This window comes from Schistocerca americana, chromosome 6 (genome assembly GCF_021461395.2).
Source record: "Schistocerca americana isolate TAMUIC-IGC-003095 chromosome 6, iqSchAmer2.1, whole genome shotgun sequence".
NCBI lineage: Eukaryota > Metazoa > Arthropoda > Insecta > Orthoptera > Acrididae > Schistocerca > Schistocerca americana.
The window spans coordinates 28,364,184-28,390,965 of NC_060124.1; the positions used below are offsets into that span (position 1 = coordinate 28,364,184).

Genomic DNA, 26,782 nt, shown 5'->3' on the forward strand with positions numbered 1-26,782 from the left:
AATTCATTGTCCCAGGAAGGGGAAACTTTATTGACACATTCCTGGGGTCCGATACATCACATGATCACACTGACAGAACCACAGGCACATAGACACAGGCAACAGAGCATGCACAATGTCGGCACTAGTACAGTGTGTATCCACCTTTCGCAGCAATGCAGGCTGCTATTCTCCCATGGAGACGATCGTAGAGATGCTGGATGTAGTCCTGTGGAACGGCTTGCCATGCCATTTCCACCTGGCGCCTCAATTGGACCAGCGTTCGTGCTGGACGTGCGGACCGCGTGAGACGACGCTTCATCCAGTCCCAAACATGCTCAATGGGGGACAGATCCGGAGATCTTGCTGGCCAGGGTAGTTGACTTACACCTTCTAGAGCACGTTGGGTGGCACGGGATACATGCGGACGTGCATTGTCCTGTTGGAACAGCAAGTTCCCTTGCCGGTCTAGGAATGGTAGAACGATGGGTTCGATGACGGTTTGGATGTACCGTGCACTATTCAGTGTCTCCTCGACGATCACCAGTGGTGTACGGCCAGTGTAGGAGATCGCTCCCCCACACCATGATGCCGGGTGTTGGCCCTGTGTGCCTCGGTCGTATGCAGTCCTGATTGTGGCGCTCACCTGCACGGCGCCAAACACGCATACGACCATCATTGGCACCAAGGCAGAAGCGTCTCTCATCGCTGAAGACGACACGTCTCCATTCGTCCCTCCATTCACGCCTGTCGCGACACCACTGGAGGCGGGCTGCACGATGTTGGGGCGTGAGCGGAAGACGGCCTAACGGTGTGCGGGACCGTAGCCCAGCTTCATGGAGACGGTTGCGAATGGTCCTCGCCGATACCCCAGGAGCAACAGTGTCCCTAATTTGCTGGGAAGTGGCGGTGCGGTCCCCTACGGCACTGCGTAGGATCCTACGGTCTTGGCGTGCATCCGTGCGTCGCTGCGGTCCGGTCCCAGGTCGACGGGCATGTGCACCTTCCGCCGACCACTGGCGACAACATCGATGTACTGTGGAGACCTCACGCCCCACGTGTTGAGCAATTCGGCGCTACGTCCATCCGGCCTCCCGCATGCCCACTATACGCCCTCGCTCAAAGTCCGTCAACTGCACATACGGTTCACGTCCACGCTGTCGCGGCATGCTACCAGTGTTAAAGACTGCGATGGAGCTCCGTATGCCACGGCAAACTGGCTGACACTGACGGCGGCGGTGCACAAATGCTGCGCAGCTAGCGCCATTCGACGGCCAACACCGCGGTACCTGGTGTGTCCGCTGTGCCGTGCGTGTGATCATTGCTTGTACAGCCCTCTCGCAGTGTCCGGAGCAAGTATGGTGGGTCTGACACACCGGTGTCAATGTGTTCTTTTTTCCATTTCCAGGAGTGTATATTGTATTGATTGATAATACACAAGGTTGTAATTTTTACATAATTAAACCAGTTAGATCTTCCACATGTACTTACACTGCTTAAGTCGTGCGCAATTGGTACAATGTCAGACTGATTTGCGGAACCATGGAATGGCTCAAAGGCCAGGTGATCACATTTAGATTTTGGATCCAGGCTGTTGGAACTTAAATCATACGTTATGGGATTAACTAAATGTATTAAAATTCAGGGTACCATTTGATTAATACACTGTATGCTGTCATGGTGCATTCTCTGTTTTCATGTAAGATTGCCATGTTTGAAATTTACCTAATTTACTCAGATTCATAATCAGAGTCTTAATTAGATAATCAAGGGCATTTTCAGGTTTAGAAAAATTATAGGAACAAAAGTATAATGCCAGGTCTGGAAATCTAACTACAATGTCAGATTGCGAAATCTAACAAGCATAATGGCATGAATGGGAAAAGTAACTTAGGGTGTGGCCAAACTTAATTACATATATCTTTAAAATTAATGCAATAGATTAAAAAAAAATCCACTCATCAAGCAGTGGCGGGAGAAAACATACAGTAGATTAGGAATGAGCAAGCTTTTGGAGCCAGTGGCTCCTCCTTCTGACAGAAGGGTTGAAGGAGAGGGAAGAGGGATGCAGGAAAAGGTGTGGTGAGTTTAAGGCAATGGGGGGAATTCAGAAAAGTTCCCGGGAGCGGAAAGACTTACCTTAGGGGGAAAAAGGGACAGGTATACACTCGCACGCACACACATATCCATCCGCACATATACATTGGAATGACTCCTTACCCTCTCCCTTAAAACCCACATCCTTTCGTCTTTCCCTCTCCTTCCCTCTTTCCTGATGAAGCAACCATGGGTTGCGAAAGCTTGATATTTGTGTGTGTGTTTGTTTGTTTTTTATTGTGTCTATCTACCAGTGCTTTCCCATTTGGTAAGTCACAGCATCTTTTTTAATATATTTTCCCCATGTGGAATGTTTCTTTCTATTATATTCAATTAAATATTCAGTATGCTTTCAATTTGCCCACATAGCAAGTTACAATGGTCTCCCATGACCAGTTCATGAGTGCTGTTTACTGATCAGGGACTTTTATAAAAAACAATTAATGGCAGAGATAGAAAAGATTTAAACAGGAGTTGCACACTTAATTATGGATGTCTTTAAAGCATTACATAAATAACCAAGCACTTAAGGCTAAATTTGCCATCAGACTCAAAAAATTAGATTGAAGAGTGTGAAAGTGCATTAACTGAATAGTAATGTAATGCCTCTCATTTCAGGTTCAGAAATCAAGTAAAAGAGCTTGAAGTTATCTTAGAAAATTTAGTAATCAAAGTTTTTGAAACCATCAAGAATGTTGAGGAAGGTATTGAGGCATTGCAAGGATTTTACCATTATTACAAACGACCAGCCCTCAAACAGTTATTTGAAAAGAAGACAGCAGAGGTAACTCATTTGCATTCATCTAAAATGCACAAATTAATGTAACAAGAAACACAGAATGTTAGTAGTTTTTTAAATATAACAAATAGTTTAAAAGTTGAATTCTGAAGTACAGATACGAGTAGAATTCTGTGTTTGTATTATCAGTCATTAGATGAAGATCTTGTTTCTTTCCCACAGTTTTTAATTCTGGCATCTTATGGTGTTTTAATATATTTTACTGGAAACTATAATTAAGTGCTAAAACATTGATATCATTATATCCTTTTCACCATGTTCACTTTAGTTTTAATTTCCCCTCCCTCTTTCCCTAAATAGAAATAGTTTGTTTGACTTTAATTTCAGTCCCAGTATTTTCAGCGATCAGATACTGTATTCATATTGTCCTGTGATAAAAAGAATAACTATATCATGTCAAGCTTAAGAAGTATAACTTGCAGTGAACTGAGAGGCTCAAGTGTAAGAGCTTCATGATTAATAAAGTTTCAGAAGTGAATGCTTTGATATTTGTCCTGCAGAACATAAGTCTTATCATGTGACTGCTTCTAGCAATAAACTAATTATCTATTGCTTAAATGATGGGGTACAGTCATTTTGAAAGCGTTAGTTCTGGACAGAATAACATAAGCAGTATTACCAGTTGGTGTATGGAATACTAGCTCCTTTTATATGTTTGTAAATACAAGTAAATGTCCATAAACTAGACAAAGAATCTAATATTGTATGCTTATAACATTGATGGTGCAATTCTGAAGCCTTTATGTTGTTTGCATAATTGGGATAATACCAGGGTTGGTTTAATCTTTTCTTGGCCCATAACACTGATAAACAGCAAGATGTGTATTCAGAAATAGGTAGTCATATTTTTTATGTTTTATTTAGTTCCGTATAAAATGTGAACATATAATTCAATTGTATTTCTCCAATTTAAGCACTAACTTGCCTTTTATAAACAAGAACTGTCTCATCACAAAATTAAAACAAAAGTTTTGAACCACTACCTGATTGAGCTATCCATACACATTGAGCTGACCTTGGATTTGATGCCACTCCACTACATGCCGAAACTGGCACAAGGTTGGACATAATGTCATAACTGAATAGGGTATTTGATTTAATGTAAGTTAAAATTCTGCATGCTTTTGCCTAATGGTTCTGGTTCTTTAAATAATGTATTCAGAAAATATGACCAAACTCCCTAATATGACCAAACAGTGTCATTATCCTCTATCAAGGCTTATCTTTTGGATGGAACTTGGCTATTGAGATGTGGTACATTTTTCCCATGCCAAAAATTCCTTGAATTCCTTGACCACAAATTAGGGATTGTTATCTGCAATAGCTATGTTGGCTTAACCACTTAACCAAAATAGTGCTTATGTAGGCAATTAATAATGGTTTTGTTACTGCTCTCTTAGTAGGATAGAACATCATTAGCTCAGTTCAGTATTGCAATATTGCAGTCTTGAGGCAGTGATCCACAAAGGTTCACAGCAACCAAATCCCATAACCTCTAAGAAATATGGTACACAATTGTGTACCAATATTCAGTGTCCACTTTTACTCTCTGCCAAACCTTACAATTTATAAAAGATCCTTAATCCTTTTAACATATTATGAATTGTTGGTGTTTCGACAAATTCATAGTACATTTGCACGGGCCAAAATGCCCTGCATGTATTTATTCTGCATCAACACTTCTATTAGGTTTTCCAGGATATATACATATAAACATTATATTTAATTTCCTTGGAGTGTTTTTTTAATACAATTTCTGTATGGGTCCTCCAAATGGTGCTTAAGCAAGTCCATCTATTTATTTATTTATCCATCCATCTACAGATCATCTCACAATGATTTTGTATTTGTCATCGTAATACAATCAAAATAAAAAGCTCAAAATATACACAGATTAAACAGGTATTATGCTGTTGCCTGGTCTTTGAATGGAAGCTAGTTCACTAAACAGTTTCATTATTTCCTTTTCTTATCTTGTCACAAATAAAAATACACAATAATAAAGCTCCCTTTTTGACATCTTCTCTGTATGTTAAACCCTTGGGAAGAATTAGGTACAGCATTGTCCTGAGACCTGAAGCCATAGGTAGTAGTGGGTGCAGAGAATGGTAAGGTACTGGGCCAGCAAAATTTTGGTTGCATTTAACAAACTTTATTTTCAAAAACACAAAAAACAACTTTAGATTAGACCTAAACATCAAAATTTTGTGGACACTTTTACCAAAATGACAGTACAATTTAATCATGCAAAACCTTGGCAACATAGACATTACTTCAAATTCACAGCTGTTTGAATCAATTCAGAGTTTGTTACAACTGCTGAACATGCAGGCAAATACTAGAGTGCGTGCTAGTTTAGATAAGTGATCACCACAGTGGTCAGGGTGAGTTGGAGTGAATGAAATTATGTCTTAAAAATAAATAAATATACCACATTATATATTAAAGCATTCTGGGAACGGTTAATGGTAGAATATCTATTTAGATGACTGACCACAAAAAATTAAAAATAGACAAAAAATACAAAGAAAATAAACAATGACTTTTTTTATAAAAAAGCTGAGAGATAGTTAATATTGGAGTTCAAACAGACAAAATAGCAAATAGTGGTATTATCTGTAAAAGAGTTTCACCTTATTACTCAGCCTCTAACAAGAGCATTTACATGAGAGAACAGCCCCAAGTGGCGGTAACAGAGTGAGAAGCCGTTAACCTTTGCCTCAAAAAATATACAAACAAGTACTATGGCACTAAAATTAACTGTCACGCATGTCAGCATCTACATAAACCTTACGGAGCAATAGAAATGAGCCTAATTCAGGTGTAGCAAAAGCATGTAAATGAAAGACAGTTCAGTAAAGAGACATTAGTGTGAGACCACGGTGGCCACCATCAATGGAACAAACCCATCATTAAATAAAATAACTCTTACTCACTGAACTCATTAATTATTAGATGGAAATACGATAAACGAGGGGTGAGTATGAACACAGAGAACAGATTTTCTTATTTTAACCAAGTAATAGGTATAACAATTAATTGACAGCAAGAACAGACACATTTTACCCTGTAAAATAAACCATTATTAGAATGCAGTGCATTTATGGTACATGCCACCTTGAAGCTTACCAATCAACACTGAAGACAAGAATTTTAATGCTTATAGTTTCAATGTCCATGTGCAACTATCTGTTACATGTTACCAATCAAACACCACATTCATTTATACTTAACTTTACACAACATAAACAAGCTTAGTGATGGCCTGAAATAAACTGCAATTAGATAATTTCCACTTCAAATAACACATAACAGTAGGTGATAAATGGTTTATTGAAACCATGCAGAAGTTCAGTCAAAAGAAGGCAAGTCACGTGACATGAGTGAAGAGGTGAATCACACAACAAAACATCTAAATTTTTGGCCACTTGCCAATAAGTCTTGAACAGGACAAAAACAACAGAATAGAACATGTACTGGTGACTATAATAAGGCAAGACACCCGCTACAGATAACAGTCTAAACATTGTCCCACAGTTAGCCATTAGGTAACCAGGGTGATGGCTTACAATCCACACAAACACTTAAAAGTTCACCAAGACAGCTGCTCGTTGTTAATCTCAAGCAGTAACAGTTAGCCTTTCAATGGTTGATTTGTTGAGCACATTACAAACAGTAACGGCATTAAGGATACATGGTACTTATAAATGGTGAAAAATTGAAATTTTTTAGGACTTTATTAAATTCTGTAGCCTTTCCTGATTACATTGACATATACATTACAGGGTTTCAAATGAAAAATTGCCTGTATGTACCAAAATTTTAAAGTTACGGTCATGTATGCTGCCCCCCCCCCCCCCCCCCCCCCCCCCCCCCCTATTACTGTTACAGAAACCAGTATTATTTCGAAAATAGCTGTGAACTTCCTGTTTCCAGCAATTATATGTATGATATATTGTATATGTTGGTAACAGTGCAGGTTTCTAGTGTCTGTAAATGATTATCTTTGCTAGCATTTACTTTTGCTTTGTTGAAGTAGTTTGTTTATGTGTTACTGAATGTTTGTTCCCCAAGTGCTACATACATTTGTGGAAGAACATATCCTTTAGTGCGCAGTAAATAAGAACTATGCCATGCATCAAGAAATTCAATAAAAGGAAATTCCATGGTAACCAGTTCACAAACAAAGCAAGCCACACTGTTGAAAGTAACCTATGTATTAGTTCTTCAGGGAAGAAATTCCGACATGGCACACCTCTTGGTGATTCAGATTTTTGTGTTAACAGTGATGCTGTTTGTAGTGGATTTGTTGTTGTTGATGTGGGCATCTTATCTTCTTTGATAAGGGAAGTGGTGAAATGTAAACAATGTGATGGTGTAGGCTGTCTAGAAATAACTCAACATCGAAGTAGCAGGAAGTGTTTAGCATCAAAATTAGTTGTTCTGTGTAGATCCTTCAATAAATCTACCTTGAAAATGACTTTGAACATTGTGCATAATTCATTTGATGTGAATTTGAAGTTAGTGTATGCACTGCGTGCAGTAGGAAAAGGAAAAAAGGCTGCTCAAATGTTTTGTGGTTTAATGGACCTTCCTCCTCCTCCCAGTAGGTTCAGCAAGTACGTAAAAATACCTTTAGGTGCCTTGATGGTTGTGTCTAAAGCATCTATGAAATGTGCGAGTAGAAGAAACTGTAAATATTTGTGGAACCAGGGACATTGCTGTTGCACTTGATGGGACATGGCAACGTCGAGGACATCGTTCCTTGAATGGTGTTGTAAGTGCTACTTCTCTGGAGAATGAAAGTTGTTGATGTTGAGTGCTTATCAAGCCAAGCTAAAGTTTTCCAGGCACAAAAACGTGCAGTAAGAGTTATATGTGGTGTGAACTCAAGAACATCCTGCAGAAGCCTGTTTAGGGAACTAGGGATATTAATTACTGCTTCCCGATATATTTATTCCTTAATGAAATTTGTCATTAAAAATATATCACTTTTTCAAACCAACAGCTCAATTCATGGAATCAATACTAAAAATAAGAATAATCTTCACAAGGATTTAAAGTCACTAACTCTTATACAAAAAGGTGTGCATTATTCAGGAACACACATATTCAATAACTTGCCAGCAGCCATAAAAAGCTTAACAACCAATGAAATTCAGTTTAAGCAATGAATTTCTCAGTGGGACCAAAAAGTGTTGGTATGTTGATAGAGACACTAACAAACACAAACACACACACAAAATTCAAGCTTTCGCAACCCATAGTTGCTTCATCAGTAAAGAGGGAAGGAGAGGGAAAGACGAAAGGATGTGAGTTTTAAGGGAGAGGGTAAGGAGTCATTGCAATCCCGGGAGCGGAAAGACTTACCTTAGGGGGAAAAAGGGACAGGTATACAGTCGCACACACACACACATATCCATCCGCACATATACAGACACAAAAATGTATGCTCGTGTCTGTATATGTGCGGATGGATATGTGTGTGTCTGTGAGTGTATACCTGTCCCTTTTTCCCCCTAAGGTAAGTCTTTCCGCTCCCGGGATTGGAATGACTCCTTACCCTCTCCCTTAAAACCCACATCCTTTCGTCTTTCCCTCTCCTTCCCTCTTTCCTGACGAGGCAACAGTTTGTTGCGAAAGCTTGAATTTCATTTGTATGCTTGTGTTTGTTTGTGTGTCTATCGACCTGCCAGTACTTTCGTTCAGTAAGTCACATCATCTGTGTTTTAGATATATTTTCCCATGTGGAATGTTTCTCTCTCTCTCTCTCTATATATATAATGGAAGGAAACATTCCACGTGGGAAAAATTATATATAAAAACAAAGATGAGGTGACTTACCGAACAAAAGCGCTGGCAGGTCGATAGACACACAAACAAACACAAACATACACACAAAATTCAAGCTTTCGCAACAAACTGTTGCCTCATCAGGAAAGAGGGAAGGAGAGGGGAAGATGAAAGGAAGTGGGTTTTAAGGGAGAGGGTAAGGAGTCATTCCAATCCCGGGAGCGGAAAGACTTACCTTAGGGGGAAAAAGGGACAGGTATACAGTCGCACACACACACACACACATATCCATCCGCACATATACAGACACAAAAATGTATGCTCGTGTCTGTATGTGTGGATGGATATGTGCGTGTGTGCGAGTGTATACCTGTCCTTTTTTCCCCCTAAGGTAAGTCTTTCCGCTCCCGGGATTGGAATGACTCCTTACCCTCTCCCTTAAAAGCCACTTCCTTTCGTCTTCCCCTCTCCTTCCCTCTTTCCTGATGAGGCAACAGTTTGTTGCGAAAGCTTGAATTTTGTGTGTATGTTTGTGTTTGTTTGTGTGTCTATCGACCTGCCAGCGCTTTTGTTCGGTAAGTCACCTCATCTTTGTTTTTATATATATATATATATATATATCAATATAATGGAAGGAAACATTCCACGTGGGAAAAATTATATATAAAAACAAAGATGAGGTGACTTACCGAACAAAAGCGCTGGCAGGTCGATAGATACACAAACAAACATAAACATACACACAATATTCAAGCTTTCGCAACAAACTGTTGCCTCATCAGGAAAGAGGGAAGGAGAGGGGAAGACGAAAGGAAGTGGGTTTTAAGGGAGAGGGTAAGGAGTCATTCCAATCCCGGGAGCAGAAAGACTTACCTTAGGGGGAAAAAAGGACAGGTATACACTAGCACACACGCACATATCCATCCACACATACAGACACAAGCAGACATATTTAAAGACAAAGAGTTTGGGCAGAGATGTCAGTCGAGGCAGAAGTGTAGAGGCAAAGAAGTTGTTGAAAGACAGGTGAGGTATGAGTGGCGGCAACTTGAAATTAGCGGAGATTGAGGCCTGGCGGATGACGAGAAGAGAGGATATACTGAAGGGCAAGTTCCCATCTCCGGAGTTCGGATAGGTTGGTGTTGGTGGGAAGTATCCAGATAACCCGGACGGTGTAACACTGTGCCAAGATGTGCTGGCTGTGCACCAAGGCATGTTTAGCCACAGGGTGATCCTCATTACCAACAAACACTGTCTGCCTGTGTCCATTCATGCGAATGGACAGTTTGTTGCTGGTCATTCCCACATAGAATGCATCACAGTGTAGGCAGGTCAGTTGGTAAATCACGTGGGTGCTTTCACACGTGGCTCTGCCTCTGATCGTGTACACCTTCCGGGTTACAGGACTGGAGTAGGTGGTGGTGGGAGGGTGCATGGGACAGGTTTTGCATCGGGGGCGGTTACAAGGATAGGAGCCAGAGGGTAGGGAAGGTGGTTTGGGGATTTCATAGGGATGAACTAACAGGTTACGAAGGTTAGGTGGACGGCGGAAAGACACTCTTGGTGGAGTGGGGAGGATTTCATGAAGGATGGATCTCATTTCAGGGCAGGATTTGAGGAAGTCGTATCCCTGCTGGAGAGCCACATTCAGAGTCTGGTCCAGTCCCGGAAAGTATCCTGTCACAAGTGGGGCACTTTTGTGGTTCTTCTGTGGGGGATTCTGGGTTTGAGGGGACGAGGAAGTGGCTCTGGTTATTTGCTTCTGTACCAGGTCGGGAGGGTAGTTGCGGGATGCGAAAGCTGTTTTCAGGTTGTTGGTGTAATGATTCAGGGATTCCGGACTGGAGCAGATTCGTTTGCCACGAAGACCTAGGCTGTAGGGAAGGGACCGTTTGATGTGGAATGGGTGGCAGCTGTCATAATGGAGGTACTGTTGCTTGTTGGTGGGTTTGATGTGGACGGACGTGTGAAGTTGGCCATTGGACAGGTGGAGGTCAACGTCAAGGAAAATGGCATGGGATTTGGAGTAGGACCAGGTGAAACTGATGGAACCAAAGGAGTTGAGGTTGGAGAGGAAATTCTGGAGTTCTTCTTCACTGTGAGTCCAGATCATGAAGATGTCATCAATAAATCTGTACCAAACTTTGGGTTGGCAGACTTGGGTAACCAAGAAGGCTTCCTCTAAGCGACCCATGAATAGGTTGGTGTACGAGGGGGCCATCCTGGTGCCCATGGCTGTTCCCTTTAATTGTTGGTATGTCTGGCCCTCAAAAGTGAAGAAGTTGTGGGTCAGGATGAAGCTGGCTAAGGTGATGAGGAAAGAGGTTTTAGGTAGGGTGGCAGGTGATCGGCGTGAAAGGAAATGCTCCATCGCAGCGAGGCCCTGGACGTGCGGAATATTAGTGTATAAGGACGTGGCATCAATGGTTACAAGGATGGTTTCCGGGGGTAACAGATTGGGTAAGGATTCCAGGCGTTCAAGGAAGTGGTTGGTGTCCTTGATGAAGGATGGGAGACTGCATGTAAGGGGTTGAAGGTGTTGATCTACGTAGGCAGAGATACGTTCTGTGGGGGCTTGGTAACCAGCTACAATGGGGCGGCCGGGATGATTGGGTTTGTGGATTTTAGGAAGAAGGTAGAAGGTAGGGGTGCGGGGTGTCGGTGGGGTCAGTAGGTTGATGGAGTCAGGTGAAAGGTTTTGCAGGGGGCCTAAGGTTCTGAGGATTCCTTGAAGCTCCGCCTGGACATCGGGAATGGGGTTACCTTGGCAAACTTTGTATGTGGTGTTGTCTGAAAGCTGACGCAGTCCCTCAGCCACATACTCCCGACGATCAAGTACCACGGTCGTGGAACCCTTGTCCGCCGGAAGAATGACGATGGATCGGTCAGCCTTCAGATCACGGATAGCCTGAGCTTCAGCAGTGGTGATGTTGGGTGTAGGATTAAGGTTTTTTAAGAAGGATTGAGATGCAAGGCTGGAAGTCAGAAATTCCTGGAAGGTTTGGAGAGGGTGATTTTGAGGAAGAGGAGGTGGGTCCCGCTGTGACGGAGGACGGAACTGTTCCAGGCAGGGTTCAATTTGGATGGTGTCTTGAGGAGTCGGATCATTAGGAGTAGGATTAGGATCATTTTTCTTCGTGGCAAAGTGATACTTCCAGCAGAGAGTACGAGTGTAGGACAGTAAATCTTTGACGAGGGCTGTTTGGTTGAATCTCGGAGTGGGGCTGAAGGTGAGGCCTTTGGATAGGACAGAGGTTTCGGATTGGGAGAGAGGTTTGGAGGAAAGGGTAACTACTGAATTAGGGTGTTGTGGTTCCAGATTGTGTTGATCGGAATTTTGAGGTTTTGGAGGGAGTGGAGCTGGAAGTGGGAGATTGAGTAGATGGGAGAGACTGGGTTTGTGTGCAATGAGAGGAGGTTGAGGTTTGCTGGAAAGGTTGTGAAGGGTGAGTGAGTTGCCTTTCCGGAGGTGGGAAACCAGGGGATTGGATAGTTTTTTGAGGTGGAGGGTGGCATGCTGTTCTAATTTACGGTTGGCCTGTAGGAGGATGCTCTGAACAGCCGGTGTGGATGTGGGAGAGGAAAGATTAAGGACTTTTATTAAGGATAGGAGTTGACGGGTGTGTTCATTGGCTGAGTTGATGTGTAGGTGAAGGATTAGGTGGGTGAGGGCAATGGATTGTTCAGTTTGGAACTGGTATAGGGACTGATGGAAGGAAGGGTTGCAGCCAGAGATGGGAACTTTGAGTGTGAGGCCTTTGGGAGTAATGCCAAATGTCAGACAAGCCTGAGAAAATAAAATATGCGACCGTAATCTGGCTAGGGCGAAGGCATGTTTGCGGAGGGAATGTAAATAAAACTTAAGGGATCATTGTGGGGGTGTTGTGAGGGTGACATGGTATTAGAAGGTGGAAAGTGTAACAAGAGGTGAAATGAAAATGAAAATAAAAATATATGGGGAGAGATAAAGGTGAGCAGGAAAGAAACTGGAGATCTGGAATGAAAAAAGGCGAAAAGGTGTTGGTTACAGATGGGCTATGTTGGACTTGGGTTGGTAGACAACGATGCGCATAAAGGTTAGGTGGTTGTGTTGCCGCCAAAACATCTTAAAGGACGGAGAAATTCGGGAAAATTTCGAAAAAAAAAATATATATATATATATATATATATATATATATATATATATATATATATATATATATATATATATATATAAAAAAATAAAAAAAACAAAGATGAGGTGACTTACCGAACAAAAGCGCTGGCAGGTCGATAGACACACAAACAAACACAAACACACACACAAAATTCAAGCTTTCGCAACAAACTGTTGCCTCATCAGGAAAGAGGGAAGGAGAGGGGAAGACGAAAGGAAGTGGGTTTTAAGGGAGAGGGTAAGGAGTCATTCCAATCCCGGGAGCGGAAAGACTTACCTTAGGGGGAAAAAAGGACAGGTATACACTCGCACACACGCACATATCCATCCACACATACAGACACAAGCAGACATATTTAAAGACAAAGAGTTTGGGCAGAGATGTCAGTCGAGGCAGAAGTGTAGAGGCAAAGAAGTTGTTGAAAGACGGGTGAGGTATGAGTGGCGGCAACTTGAAATTAGCGGAGATTGAGGCCTGGCGGATGACGAGAAGAGAGGATATACTGAAGGGCAAGTTCCCATCTCCGGAGTTCGGATAGGTTGGTGTTGGTGGGAAGTATCCAGATAACCCGGACGGTGTAACACTGTGCCAAGATGTGCTGGCCGTGCACCAAGGCATGTTTAGCCACAGGGTGATCCTCATTACCAACAAACACTGTCTGCCTGTGTCCATTCATGCGAATGGACAGTTTGTTGCTGGTCATTCCCACATAGAATGCATCACAGTGTAGGCAGGTCAGTTGGTAAATCACGTGGGTGCTTTCACACGTGGCTCTGCCTCTGATCGTGTACACCTTCCGGGTTAAAGGACTGGAGTAGGTGGTGGTGGGAGGGTGCATGGGACAGGTTTTGCATCGGGGGCGGTTACAAGGATAGGAGCCAGAGGGTAGGGAAGGTGGTTTGGGGATTTCATAGGGATGAACTAACAGGTTACGAAGGTTAGGTGGACGGCGGAAAGACACTCTTGGCGGAGTGGGGAGGATTTCATGAAGGATGGATCTCATTTCAGGGCAGGATTTGAGGAAGTCGTACCCCTGCTGGAGAGCCACATTCAGAGTCTGGTCCAGTCCCGGAAAGTATCCTGTCACAAGTGGGGCACTTTTGTGGTTCTTCTGTGGGGGATTCTGGGTTTGAGGGGACGAGGAAGTGGCTCTGGTTATTTGCTTCTGTACCAGGTCGGGAGGGTAGTTGCGGGATGCGACCTGGTACAGAAGCAAATAACCTGATCCACTTCCTCGTCCCCTCAAACCCAGAATCCCCCACAGAAGAACCACAAAAGTGCCCCACTTGTGACAGGATACTTTCCGGGACTGGACCAGACTCTGAATGTGGCTCTCCAGCAGGGGTACGACTTCCTCAAATCCTGCCCTGAAATGAGATCCATCCTTCATGAAATCCTCCCCACTCCGCCAAGAGTGTCTTTCCGCCGTCCACCTAACCTTCGTAACCTGTTAGTTCATCCCTATGAAATCCCCAAACCACCTTCCCTACCCTCTGGCTCCTATCCTTGTAACCGCCCCCGATGCAAAACCTGTCCCATGCACCCTCCCACCACCACCTACTCCAGTCCTTTAACCCGGAAGGTGTACACGATCAGAGGCAGAGCCACGTGTGAAAGCACCCACGTGATTTACCAACTGACCTGCCTACACTGTGATGCATTCTATGTGGGAATGACCAGCAACAAACTGTCCATTCGCATGAATGGACACAGGCAGACAGTGTTTGTTGGTAATGAGGATCACCCTGTGGCTAAACATGCCTTGGTGCACAGCCAGCACATCTTGGCACAGTGTTACACCGTCCGGGTTATCTGGATACTTCCCACCAACACCAACCTATCCGAACTCCGGAGATGGGAACTTGCCCTTCAGTATATCCTCTCTTCTCGTCATCCGCCAGGCCTCAATCTCCGCTAATTTCAAGTTGCCGCCACTCATACCTCACCTGTCTTTCAACAACTTCTTTGCCTCTACACTTCTGCCTCGACTGACATCTCTGCCCAAACTCTTTGTCTTTAAATATGTCTGCTTGTGTCTGTATGTGTGGATGGATATGTGCGTGTGTGCGAGTGTATACCTGTCCTTTTTTCCCCCTAAGGTAAGTCTTTCCGCTCCCGGGATTGGAATGACTCCTTACCCTCTCCCTTAAAACCCACTTCCTTTCGTCTTCCCCTCTCCTTCCCTCTTTCCTGATGAGGCAACAGTTTGTTGCGAAAGCTTGAATTTTGTGTGTGTGTTTGTGTTTGTTTGTGTGTCTATCGACCTGCCAGCACTTTTGTTCGGTAAGTCACCTCATCTTTGTTTTTATATATAATTTTTCCCACGTGGAATGTTTCCTTCCATTATATTGATATATATATATATATATATATATATATATATATATATATATATATATATATATATATATATATATATATAACTTCTTCACCATTTCAGTGCAGTAATGTGTTCATTGTAAATAAGTATTGTAGTAGTTCTATTACATGTTTATTACCTCATAAATAAGAAGAAAACCTTTTTTATTTTAAATTCAGTGCTTTAGTGTTTGTAAATTGATTCTTTCATATAGTTTTCAGTAAAAAAAAAAGATCATCATTCCACTTGGGACCTGTGGAAGGTACATTAGCTTATTTGTTTCAGTTGTAAATATTTGTCATGTATTATTGTTTTTCTGTCATGTTCCACATCCTGGAGGACCTCCTCACTATGGATCAATTGGAATGAAAGTTAATATAATCTAAGTACTGCCACACCTGCCATGGTAACACTGAAGGACATATTGAACATCAGTGTTCTAAGAATTATGATGGTTACAGTGGAGGTATGGAGTGTGATGGAACTCTAAAAATATTTCAGAGGGTGGCTCCCATTTATAATGTTAGATATACGAAGTACCTAGGTGATGAGGACTCTTATTAAAGTTTTCAATAAAATTAAGGAGTTCAATGTTTATGGTGATACCTTGGTAACAAAATTGGATTGTTGTGGACATTTGCAAAAGAGTATGGGTGCTAGATTGAGGAAGCTATGAAGAGAAATGAAAGGAAAGTTGCTATCTGATGGAAAATCTCTGTCTGGCTGAGGCAGATTGACAGAAACTGAAATATACTTTCTTCAGAGTTATTATGGACTGGCCATTAGATGAACTGCACCTCTGAATGATGTTACAGCAATGAGAAAAGCTGTATGGGCCACCTACTTTCATAAGTTGTCGACACATGACCACCCTGTTCACAGACTTTGCCCTAAAGGAGCAGATTCTTGGTGTGGTTACCAAAAAGCAAAAGAAAGTGGTCAAATATACCATCATAAGTATTCTCTTCCTAAGCCTGTTATGAATGAAATAAAACCAGTTTTTAGAGACCTGAGTGACCCTGTATTGCTTAGTAAATGTCTTCATGGGGGCACTCAGAGTACAAATGAGTTCAATGTTTATGGTGAAACCTTGGTAACAAAATTGGATTGTTGTGGACATTTTCAAAAGAGGATGGGTGCTAGATTGAGGAAGCTATGAAGAGAAATGAAAGGAAAGTTGCTATCTGATGGAAAATCTCTGTCTGGCTGAGGCAGATTGACAGAAACTGAAATAGACCTTCAGAGTTATTATGGACTGGCCATTGTATATGGGAAAGATTACCCAAGAATGTTTTTGTAGGACTAAATACATTAAAAGTTGGTGTACTAGATGCAGCAATATGTTTCAATGATGGACTGACAGGAAGGTTGGAAGTCTTGAATAATTTAGGCATAAAATATTTCTCTAATATGAGCTCAATTTCTTGCGTGTGACAGACAGTGGGTGCATGAAGCTGAAAGATTCACTCTTCAAATTACCAAAGAAGCAAGAACTGCTAAAAGGAATGCCAACAGGAAGCTTGAAGGTGAAGAAATGCTGCAGGATGAAGACTACACTTCAGGAATGTTCTGAGACACAGTTTAATTGAACTCATACATTCAGTCACAATTTCTCGCAAGTTGTATTTTTTAGAATTCAGTTACAAATATTTCCTAAAGTTTATAAAGCATTGCTCTAATTTTTTTCTGTAAATTGCCAATAGTCCATACTTATGCAGTAGGCCTAAGCTTTATTGCAGAATCAACTAAACCATAGAAAAAATAACATTTTTATTAGGAAAAACATTATAAAAATTAAAATGTAAGATGTGATATTTTTTTATTCTTGTAATTCACATAATAGGTGGAATTAATTGGGTCTAGTACCTCAGCCATCATGTCATGCATATATGGTAAAAATTTTGTCTCCTTCAAATTTATAACATTGTATGAAATGGTACCTCAATTTGGGGAAGCATTTTGGAAAAAAAATAGCATCATTTTCTTTGTAATTTTTTAATAACCCTACGCTGGTTAAAAAAATATTCAAAATACTTCTAATTTGTATATAAAGTGTGCTGCATTACCTGATATAAAAAAATCAGTTTCAGTTACCACTGTTTCTTTCCACTGTTTCTTTATAAGCTCTAAGAATTCGATATGGCTTCACATAAAAAGGGTATGTGGTTTCTTTTAGGATAAAACAGATTCATTGTGAGTACCCCAAAATGGTGTGATTACCAACGCATAATATGTTTCATCACCAGATTGAATGACAGTTACGTAAGAGCTGAGCAGGGTTTGGGACTAGCGTGCAAATCTTTAATTGTGTAGGCAAGTTGCATTCATTGTAGTGTTTGATATTACACACTCACACTTTTGCCTATTGGAATAAAATTTTTACATATGAAGTAATAGTGTGGATATTGAAGCTAATTATGTTGTCAAAACAAATTAAGTGAAAGTAGGAACAAGTTAATTATTGACTGTGGACAACAGGAGTTATTAATAAAGCTGAATGAAAAGTGTTGTTCAGATGTATATTAAATATTTTCAACAGTTCAAAATGCTGAACTTACATTAAGTGTGTGTTATAAAGAAAAAAATAAATCCAAACATATAAATTAACTTCAGCAATCTTTTATAAAATAATATAATAAATATATAGATTGGATAAATGCACCCAGTACCATACAGTCAATCATAACATGAAAATGCAGGAAATGTTATTGTTTCAGTGTGCCTTAATGTTATAACAATCAGAGGTTGATCCACAAGTAAGGGAGTTGGTTAACCATCTCAACTGTGAATGCATTTAATCTTGATCCATTCCACAAAAATCTTGAGTCCCACAAAGTTTTAAAATCTTGTGACCACGCATATCTTTAAAATTTACAAGTGTTGTTACCTGTTAAGAGTAAAATTGTGTTAAAACACAAGAAGTGCATCTACTAAGTGGCTGAACTGCAAGATGTCATCAGTGAGAATGGGGCGGTCTACATAATTTCATCTCCTCCCATAGACACGAGTCATTGTCATACCATTTCCTTTGAAATTACAAAATGATTTATCATTCAAATACACCTAACTAGTGGACCCACCAATGCTTCACAATTGATAAATATGTATGGGAATTGTATATACTTCAGCCATCTGAAATCTGTGTTTGTCCTATTCCCATCACACACCTTGCTAGTTATCACTGATGCTACCTCCCTCTTAGTAACATTGCCCATGTACATGGTGTGTCTGTCTCTGAAGATTTCCTATCAGCACCCACCTGATTCCAAACGTATGAGATCCTTCCTGCTCACTGTAATCAACTTGGTACTTACCAATGCACTGAGGAAGGTGGTGCAACGGTTAGCACACTGGACTCGGATTTAGGAGTATGACAGTTCAAATGCACGTCCGGCCATCCTGATTCAAGTTTATTGTGGTTTCCCTAAATCGCTTCAGGCAAATGCCAGGATGGGGTTCTATGACCTTGCTGTTTGGTCTCCTCCCACAAATCAACCAATGAACTTACCAACAACTACTTTATGTTTGAGAGGCAGAACACTAGCAGATCAGGGACACAGCCATGGGAACCAGGATGACTCTTACCTGTGCCAACTTTTACACAGGTCACTTGGAGGGGGCATTTCTGGGATCCATAAGCCTTCAGACCTTGGTTTGGTTTAAATACATTGATGACATCTTTGCCATATGAACTCATGCTGAGGCTGAGGCATTAAAATTTTTCTAATCTATAAATACATTCTCCCAATTAAATTTTACATGGCCCTATTCTGAATGCCATGCCACTTTTCTTGACATTGATTTCGTCCTCACTGAAGATAAGCTATGTGCTTCTGTTCACATTAAACCTGAGAACAAACAGCAATACTTACATATTGACAGTTTCCATCCTTTCCGTGTCAAACGTTCCCTCCCGTACAGCCTTGGCATTTGAGGCAAATGTATTTTTTCCAGATGCAGACTCTTTACAGCAATACACCTCCCTTCACACCTAGCCCTCAATGGACATAATTACCCCACCAGCCTAGTTCAAAACAGATTTCTCAGGCCATCACATCCAATCCTGGTACTGCTAACCCCTCCAAAAAACATCTTAGGAGTACACCTCTTGTCACTAACTATTATCTTGGTGTTAAATGTATTAATCAGCTACTTTGACAAGGCTATGACTTTCTAAAATCATGCCCTGAAATGAGGTCCATTCTGTCTGTTATTTTGCAATGGACTGTTTAGTGTACACAATTTGTGTGTTGGAAAGCATAAATCTTAATTTCTGCTGGGTACACTCTCTTACTTAACTTTGTGGTCAAGCAGGCTAAGTTGGGATGAGCAGATTACTGTGCCACTTGGACTTTTGTGAAAAGTGGGATGAATTTCTCTTCACACTTTCCAGTCCCTAGCAACCTCATGTCAATCTCCTGGTATTGAACACAATATATCTGACAACTGTTCTCCCACCTCTGCTATGTCACCTACCTTGACATAAGAGCTTCAGCTCTTTTGTTCATCTCACATCTTATTTCAAATCCATTTGGCATCTGTTCCTGTTTGTGTCATCTCACACCGTTTAATGCCAGCAAACTGTAATGAAAACGCTTGTTGATGCATTTTAAACAGTGATAGTATTCGATTGTTTCCCCACATTTAGAATGGTCTTTTGACTACAAGCTTTATTCATATCCTTGTTTAAGCTTAATTGCACAGAGGACTGTTGAGACATCACCATCAGTCATCAACTATCAATTAAGTCAGATACTACCCTTACATGTCTTCTTATTAATGAACAGAATCTTGTAGTTACCACATTTTTTAAAGGAGCAGCTCTTTAGAGAAATCTATAATGGCCCCATTATTCATGAAGAAACCAGTTCCTAGAATTACAGAAACAATAAGGCCTTTCAGAGCCAACACTGGATGTCCATGATCAGCTATAATTTAGTTGTAAGAGGAACTGTTTTGAACCCATGGGGTTTTATAAAAAAATTGTGTTAGGTCATGATAATTTCATATCTTTGTTATTTATGAAATATAAGAGTTTAAATAACTTTCTAAGGGAATTTACATTATCGATAAGGGGACTAGGTTAACCATCATGGTGCATATTGTGAGGTTTTCTTCTTCTTCCATATATTTTATTTTTGTAGTTTTTAAAGTGTGTCTATTCCTTGGCCACCATAAGGATTGATTTGCTGGTATTAAATACTAGAGAGAAATGAAAAAGGATGTCAGGCATTGATTTCATCTTCTTCATAGTGAGGAATCAGGTCAATTTTTGGGGCTATGGAAGAAAAGTGTAACATTACTCATTCTGTGAGGTTAAAGGCCAATTCTATTTTGTGGTCCTGGTCAAACATCTTCCACAGAGGGGTTCCAAGGATAAAGGATGGGTAGGGTTCCTATCGTTTGGAGTCATATCATCTGTTCCTCTTTGTCTTTTGGAATATGTCTTCTGTTCTCCTTTTGCCCTGACTATCTCGTATTCTTCCTTTTCCTTTCATTCTGAATTCATTTTGAGGGAGCTTCTAAGATATCATATATCCCCTGTCTGTGACATAACTCTTTCTGTTTAGTTTCTTGGTTTGATGCAACATTTTCCTGAAGAAAGACAGATCTAATTTGTCTTCTCCTGGTGGATGTCGAACTGAGCAGACACTTCCAGAGGCATGACCACATTTTTCTAAGACTGGCTAAAAAACACTTTGGTGTGGACTACATTAATTACCAGACTATTCAGTTATTTTATATTTTGTTAGTAGAAGCCTAAAAGAAAGCATATTCAGGTGAGGTTAGGAAAACAATTCTTCCACCATTCACGCAGAAGATTCATCTGTCCTCCTGTCCACTAAGCCAGCATTCTGCAACCTTTTATTACTCACTGTACATCGAGACACGCCTAGACTCAACTTGGCACACCAAAATGCCTGTCCCCTCAAAATCATCTGGACCTTAATATAATTGTGAGTTATTACACTATTATGTAATCAGTTATTATTGTAAAATAGGAGTAGGCTCATGCATTTATTAATGACTTGTTAGCTTTAGCTCACTGTAGGAAACAGACGTTTCTAATACAAATTTTAAGGTAAATAACTCTGGTCAACCAAAATATATTCAAAAGTACTTTCAAAAATTTTAATCGTGGTGTTCTGTTATCGGCCAGTTCCTCTTGTAAGCCTCAACCTAGGTTATTTGGAATATGTTTCAAATTCTTGAAAGGGTCATGAACCTAGTCAAAATCTTCAACACTCTCTCCAAAATATTATTGTATTTTGTGAGAATTCGAGGTTGCAGACAGATCATGTTGATATCTTGCCACAATATTTTGGCTGGCAACCGTTCAGCCATCTTCAGATGTCTGCTGTTGGAGACTGCTAGTTTACGGTGTCAGCTTAATAGCAAAAATTGGCGTGGGGACGCATGCGCATTGGCAGCCATCACTGGAATGTCCTCTATTGAAGTCCACACCCTCTGCAAATAGTGTTCCATCTGTGGCACACAAGTGTAAGTGTAAAGGTAAAACTCTGCTGGAGTGCGTGCTCGTGGTGGTAGAAACAGTCGTCAGATGTCACCAGATGTGTCATTATGAATAAAATGTTTTCTTTCAGAAGAAATTAAAGAGATCAACGGCTACCTAGCCTTGTCCAGTTGAAAACTGCCATTATGATTTATAATACCTTGTGCTAGATGTATTTCCATAGATTCTTTAATTACTGAGTCCCAAAAGGACCTAGTGGAGCCAGGATTTTGTGGCAGAATAATCCATAGTGAGTCCTGTAGTAATAGAATGCTCAGCTACGGCTGACTTACTGGGCTGCAAAAGGCAACATCTGACATTTGCTTTTAGTGCTGTGAGTGCACATTCTGACAGAGGGTGGACGTGTAGTTTCACCTTTACACATGGGCTTGCATGCCAGAGATGGAATAGTATTTGCAGAGGGGTTGGACTTCGATAGAGGACACTTCTTTGATGGCTGCCAATGTGCATCCATCTCTGCACCAATTTTTGCTATAAAGCTGACACCGTGAACTAGCAGTCTTCAGTGGCGGACACCTGAGGATGGCCGAATGATTGCTAACCGAAATACTGTGGCAAGAAGTCAACACAACCCAGCTGCTGTCCCGAAACCTCATAGTATATATTACTAAATGTTCTTTAATTAAATTCATCTAGTCATTATTGTCGTTGAGAGGCTACCTTGCATGGTCCAGTTCCAATTATTTGTATCCACAAATTTAACTTATTGATAAATCCTTGAATATTATTCATACTGGGCACAATATTTTCATTTCTACCTTGCATTTCTCTGTTTAGTTCGTTTAAGTGCACAAAAATATCAGAAAGATGTGTCAACTCAGATTCCCATTCATCATCTGCAATTAAATCTGTATACTAATGCCCTCAATAGTCAAAAACCCAAGTACCTCATGTCTTAAGTTCAGACATTCATGTTAGCACTTTACCTCAAAATAACCATTACACTTCTCTATGCAGCAGAGGTGTAGTACACCGTGATTCCATTTCTTGACATAAAACCTTAAAAAGCCACATATTTAAAGACCGTAAGTTGATGACTTTCATGGCTTTTAGTACTTAGTCCATCACAATTTTCAGTGGAGATGGCAGAAATAGTGGCTTCATGGTGAGTGAGACAATGGTTGGTTCAAATAATGGAAACACCAGGTTTGAATAACAACAATACTAGGAATAGGATAGAGTACTACTCACCATAAAGATGACCCGTTGAGTTGCAGACAGACACAATGAAGGCTTTTGCTGATCGCCACATGTGTAACAGTCTTTTCGTTGTGCCTGTCTGCACAATAACAGGTCATCTTTTCAATGGTCAGTTCATAAGTTAGGATTTACTTCACATACTTTACCCATGAATCCTTTCACTTGCTCTGTCATAGAAGCAGCTCCGTCTGTGCAGACACTAATACAATCCTCCCAAGTTTGTTCATTACGGACCAAATAGTCATCAGTCACACAAAATATTTCAGTTAGTTCTTTGTAAAAAAGAGAAAAAGCTTTCAATTACATCAGCATCACCATACCCTATATAGGAGAGAAGTTGTGCATAACTGCCAATGTCAGTGGGACAGTCAATCCAACATAAGAACTAATGATTGTTCTTTATTGTCTCCTTCGAAATGTCATCGATGTCACAGGACGTGTCACTAACTCGGTGGCTGAATGTCTCAGCAGAGAGAGAAATTTTTGAAACATCAGTAGCATCTTGTGAAAAAAGGGACTATTTCTGCCATTCATTTACAAGTGAGCATTAACAATGTTTCTGCTATTGTGTGTGGTTTTTTCAGCCATTACTGTAGCTTCGGGTTCCTTATACCTAGCTTCATGTACTTTTTGTGAAATGCGTCCTGGTATAGTCGTGAGATTTGATTGTTCTTTATTTTATTCTGAACACTTAACGAAAATAATTCACTTCTTTACTTAAGAGAGAGGAATGTTTTTTCGCAAATGTCATTTCACTTTACTGGGTGTACCAGCATTACTGAGTTTTTCACCACAGACAACACACTCGGGTATTGGGCATATTTCGTCACCATACCAAAAAAGGTAAATAATTATCACTGTATTGCCTTTGAACAACTTTCTGTTTCTTTTTTTCAGGCTTGATAGTTTCCCTACTTGCAGTCGAGTGCGGACCACTCTGTACATTGAACTTACCCATATTGGGCAGGGAATGATTTAACAATACTCTAACTGAAAAGACTGGTGTGACAGTCACAGTGTTCAAGCCACTGCAGAACATGACTATGATAAAACTGAACTGAAATGCTCGTTAACAATTGAAAATCTAGGGTGAAATGACAACAATGTTGTTGAACTGAAATATTGTATTACTGTCTAACAGTGTATGTGTCTTTTGGCAGCAAACAAAAAGAGCAATAAAGTTTACAAGTGGTCAAAAATTGGAACAAATATCGAAACAATGCAATAATGAGAATAAGAAAGGGAAACTTTTACTAATTTCTAGAAATTTGGGGTAAAGCAAGAGAAGTGGTGCTACAATGTACACTCAGCCTAGTGGCAAGAAGACAATTAAGATAAGCAAAGTATGGCAATATTGAGTAAATAAATTACATTTAATTTCTATGAAAATATAACATATGAGCATGTGTTAAATAATTAAAAAATAAACAAGCACCTTCTTGTTATTCTTCAGTTTCTCCTAGTGTATTTGTTGATGGAACAGTCCACGGGTGTACTGCCAGTTCATAGTGTCCAATGGGCATAATATTTCAGTAATCAGACATGTCGCCATTGGCAGGTGGCACTGATGAACTAAGCTCCTGGGATGCTTGGCCAACTTACTTTCCCTCCCCTTGCAAGCCATCCCTTCCGCGAATTGAAGTAAATAAATTACATTTAATCTCTTTAACAACATAAAAATTTGTGGTGTTCTAAAATTGAAATCCTGTAATTTCTTACAGTGCTATGTAAATGTTCGCATCACACCCTTCACTTTGTGTGGGCACACCAGTGTGTCATGGCCCTGTGGTTGCAGAACACTGTGCTAGGCAACACAGGTATCATGACAACCATTGAAACTTCTGGCAGATTAAAACTGTGTGCTGGACCGAGACACAAACTTGGGATCTTTGCCTTTCGTGGGCAAGTGCTCTTGCAAGTTCTGCAAGGTTTGAAGGAGAGCTTTTGTGAAGTTTGGAAGGTAGGAGGTGAGATACTGGCAGAACTAATTTGACATCCTGCTATTTGGTAGATTGTTATGAGGTATGGTAGATTATTATGAGTTAAAAAGACTACTAGTGGGACATTTCCATGTGAATATCCTTGGTGGAAGGTAAAGTACTTGAAAAATAATCAGCTATGTCCAAACTAACTCTTTGAGCAGGTGTCATATGATGAAAATGTGATGAACTGTGATGTCAAGTGTCAATTGAATGTGTTTATTAATTAGTGATAAGCTTGCAGTGCCACAGGAAAGAAGATTACAAAAAAAATTAAAGAAGTTCCACGTAAAGCCAGCCTAATGAAGTCAGATGCTGACCTTTACAGAACTGTGCCAAAATAAAGTTCCCAAACTGTTCCCTGTCACTCCTATTGTACAATTACTGAACTGAGGAGAAGTACTGGTACAACAACCATCACATTGAGTCTATTGCAAATTCCCTCAACTATCCTTTCAATCCACACCAGCACCACATAAAAAAACTGCTGCAATACACATAGTCTTTCTGACTGAGCTGCCCAATCATGACGTATGACCCATACTCATTTCTTTAGTTTTACGAAGTTTTGGGTTCTATTCCCAGTCTGTCACACAATTTTGGTCTGACAGGAAGTTGCTTAGCATCTGTTAGTGCTTAAATTGGAATAGCATTTTATTAGACATTTCCTTCACATATTGTATGGAAGTATAATGGTATATATTAAAGAAATATGAGTACCTGTTGTTGCTTGAGACCCCCCCCCCTCCAGTTCACCTGTGCAGTGGGCCTCACGCGACCTTAAAATGGCTCCGAAGTAAGTTTGTTAAGTAATTGCTACTTCCATTCATTTTTAACATGCTGCACTTGCAGCTTAATTTAATCTACTGTGCCTCCCTATCTTTCAATAAATCCATGATTGTTACATAAAGTACATGAATGATCAGAAACTGGGAGAAGAATGTAAGAAACTTGTAAGCGGTGAGTATGATACTTCTAACATTTGTGGCTTTAGCTTTTAACACTGATAGTTTTCTTTTGAACATGCGTACTTACGTTGTAACTCAAGTAGGTCTCAAACCTGCTTCTGGAAATTGAGGTTGGTTGTGCTTAAGGAATGGTTTTTCTATAACTTTACTGAGTCAGCACATTTATATTATGTATTTATGCACAAATGCAAAAAAGTATTTGTGAAATTACAATGGAGTTTGAAATTTAGCAAAGTTCCATCTTCAGAGTGTCCATCAACCATAATAAATGCTTCTGCAGTAATGACACTGAAACATTGTGTGGTGACACTATTGCTTCCAAAGCAGCAGGCATTCAATTGTTAAGGTAATCTGTCTTGCAGAGAATTTGGAAATTCAAAATGTAAATAAACACTCATTTTTTATCTTTCAGAGTATACATCACTGCTGTTATAAGTATACTTTTTCAGTAGTAAACAAAATAAAAGTGATTAACAGTTTGAACTTGCTTTAAATTTCAGGTCTATAACCTTTTTGTAGATGATATGCTAGTTGCTAAAAAGAGGATGGTGTCGAATGAATATAATATTCCTGCTTGTTATGCATACTTCTCTGGCCGGGCAATGATGTACAGGATGACAAAGAAACGACTTGATCGCTTAATGAAGGTATACATAGATAACTGATATAAAAAATAATGTAACATTCTTTCTCTTGTGTGTGAGTTGATATTACTATTATGATGAAGCATAACTAGGTATCTGCTTCTACTAGCTATCCGTTCCTTGTTACTTAAAATACAACATGAACAAATTTCTTAATGATGTGATATTTGAATGGCACATATTGCCGTAGTCTCCCATGCAAATTTGACTCAGAATTAATCTTTACACTGTGGCATTTATGAAAAAATTTAAAAAAATAAAAGATTACTAAC

The 26,782-nt window shown here is 40.3% G+C and overlaps 1 protein-coding gene across 1 annotated transcript in view; it reads left to right on the top strand.

The window, feature by feature from the left end:
- The window catches only part of LOC124619703 (dynein axonemal heavy chain 2), a 1,014,172-nt gene that overhangs the window by 92,756 nt on the left and 894,634 nt on the right, over nucleotides 1-26,782 (top strand). Inside the window, 2 exon segments of the mRNA XM_047146260.1 lie at nucleotides 2,695-2,860; nucleotides 26,367-26,513. Coding sequence (XP_047002216.1) covers nucleotides 2,695-2,860; nucleotides 26,367-26,513 — 313 coding nt within the window.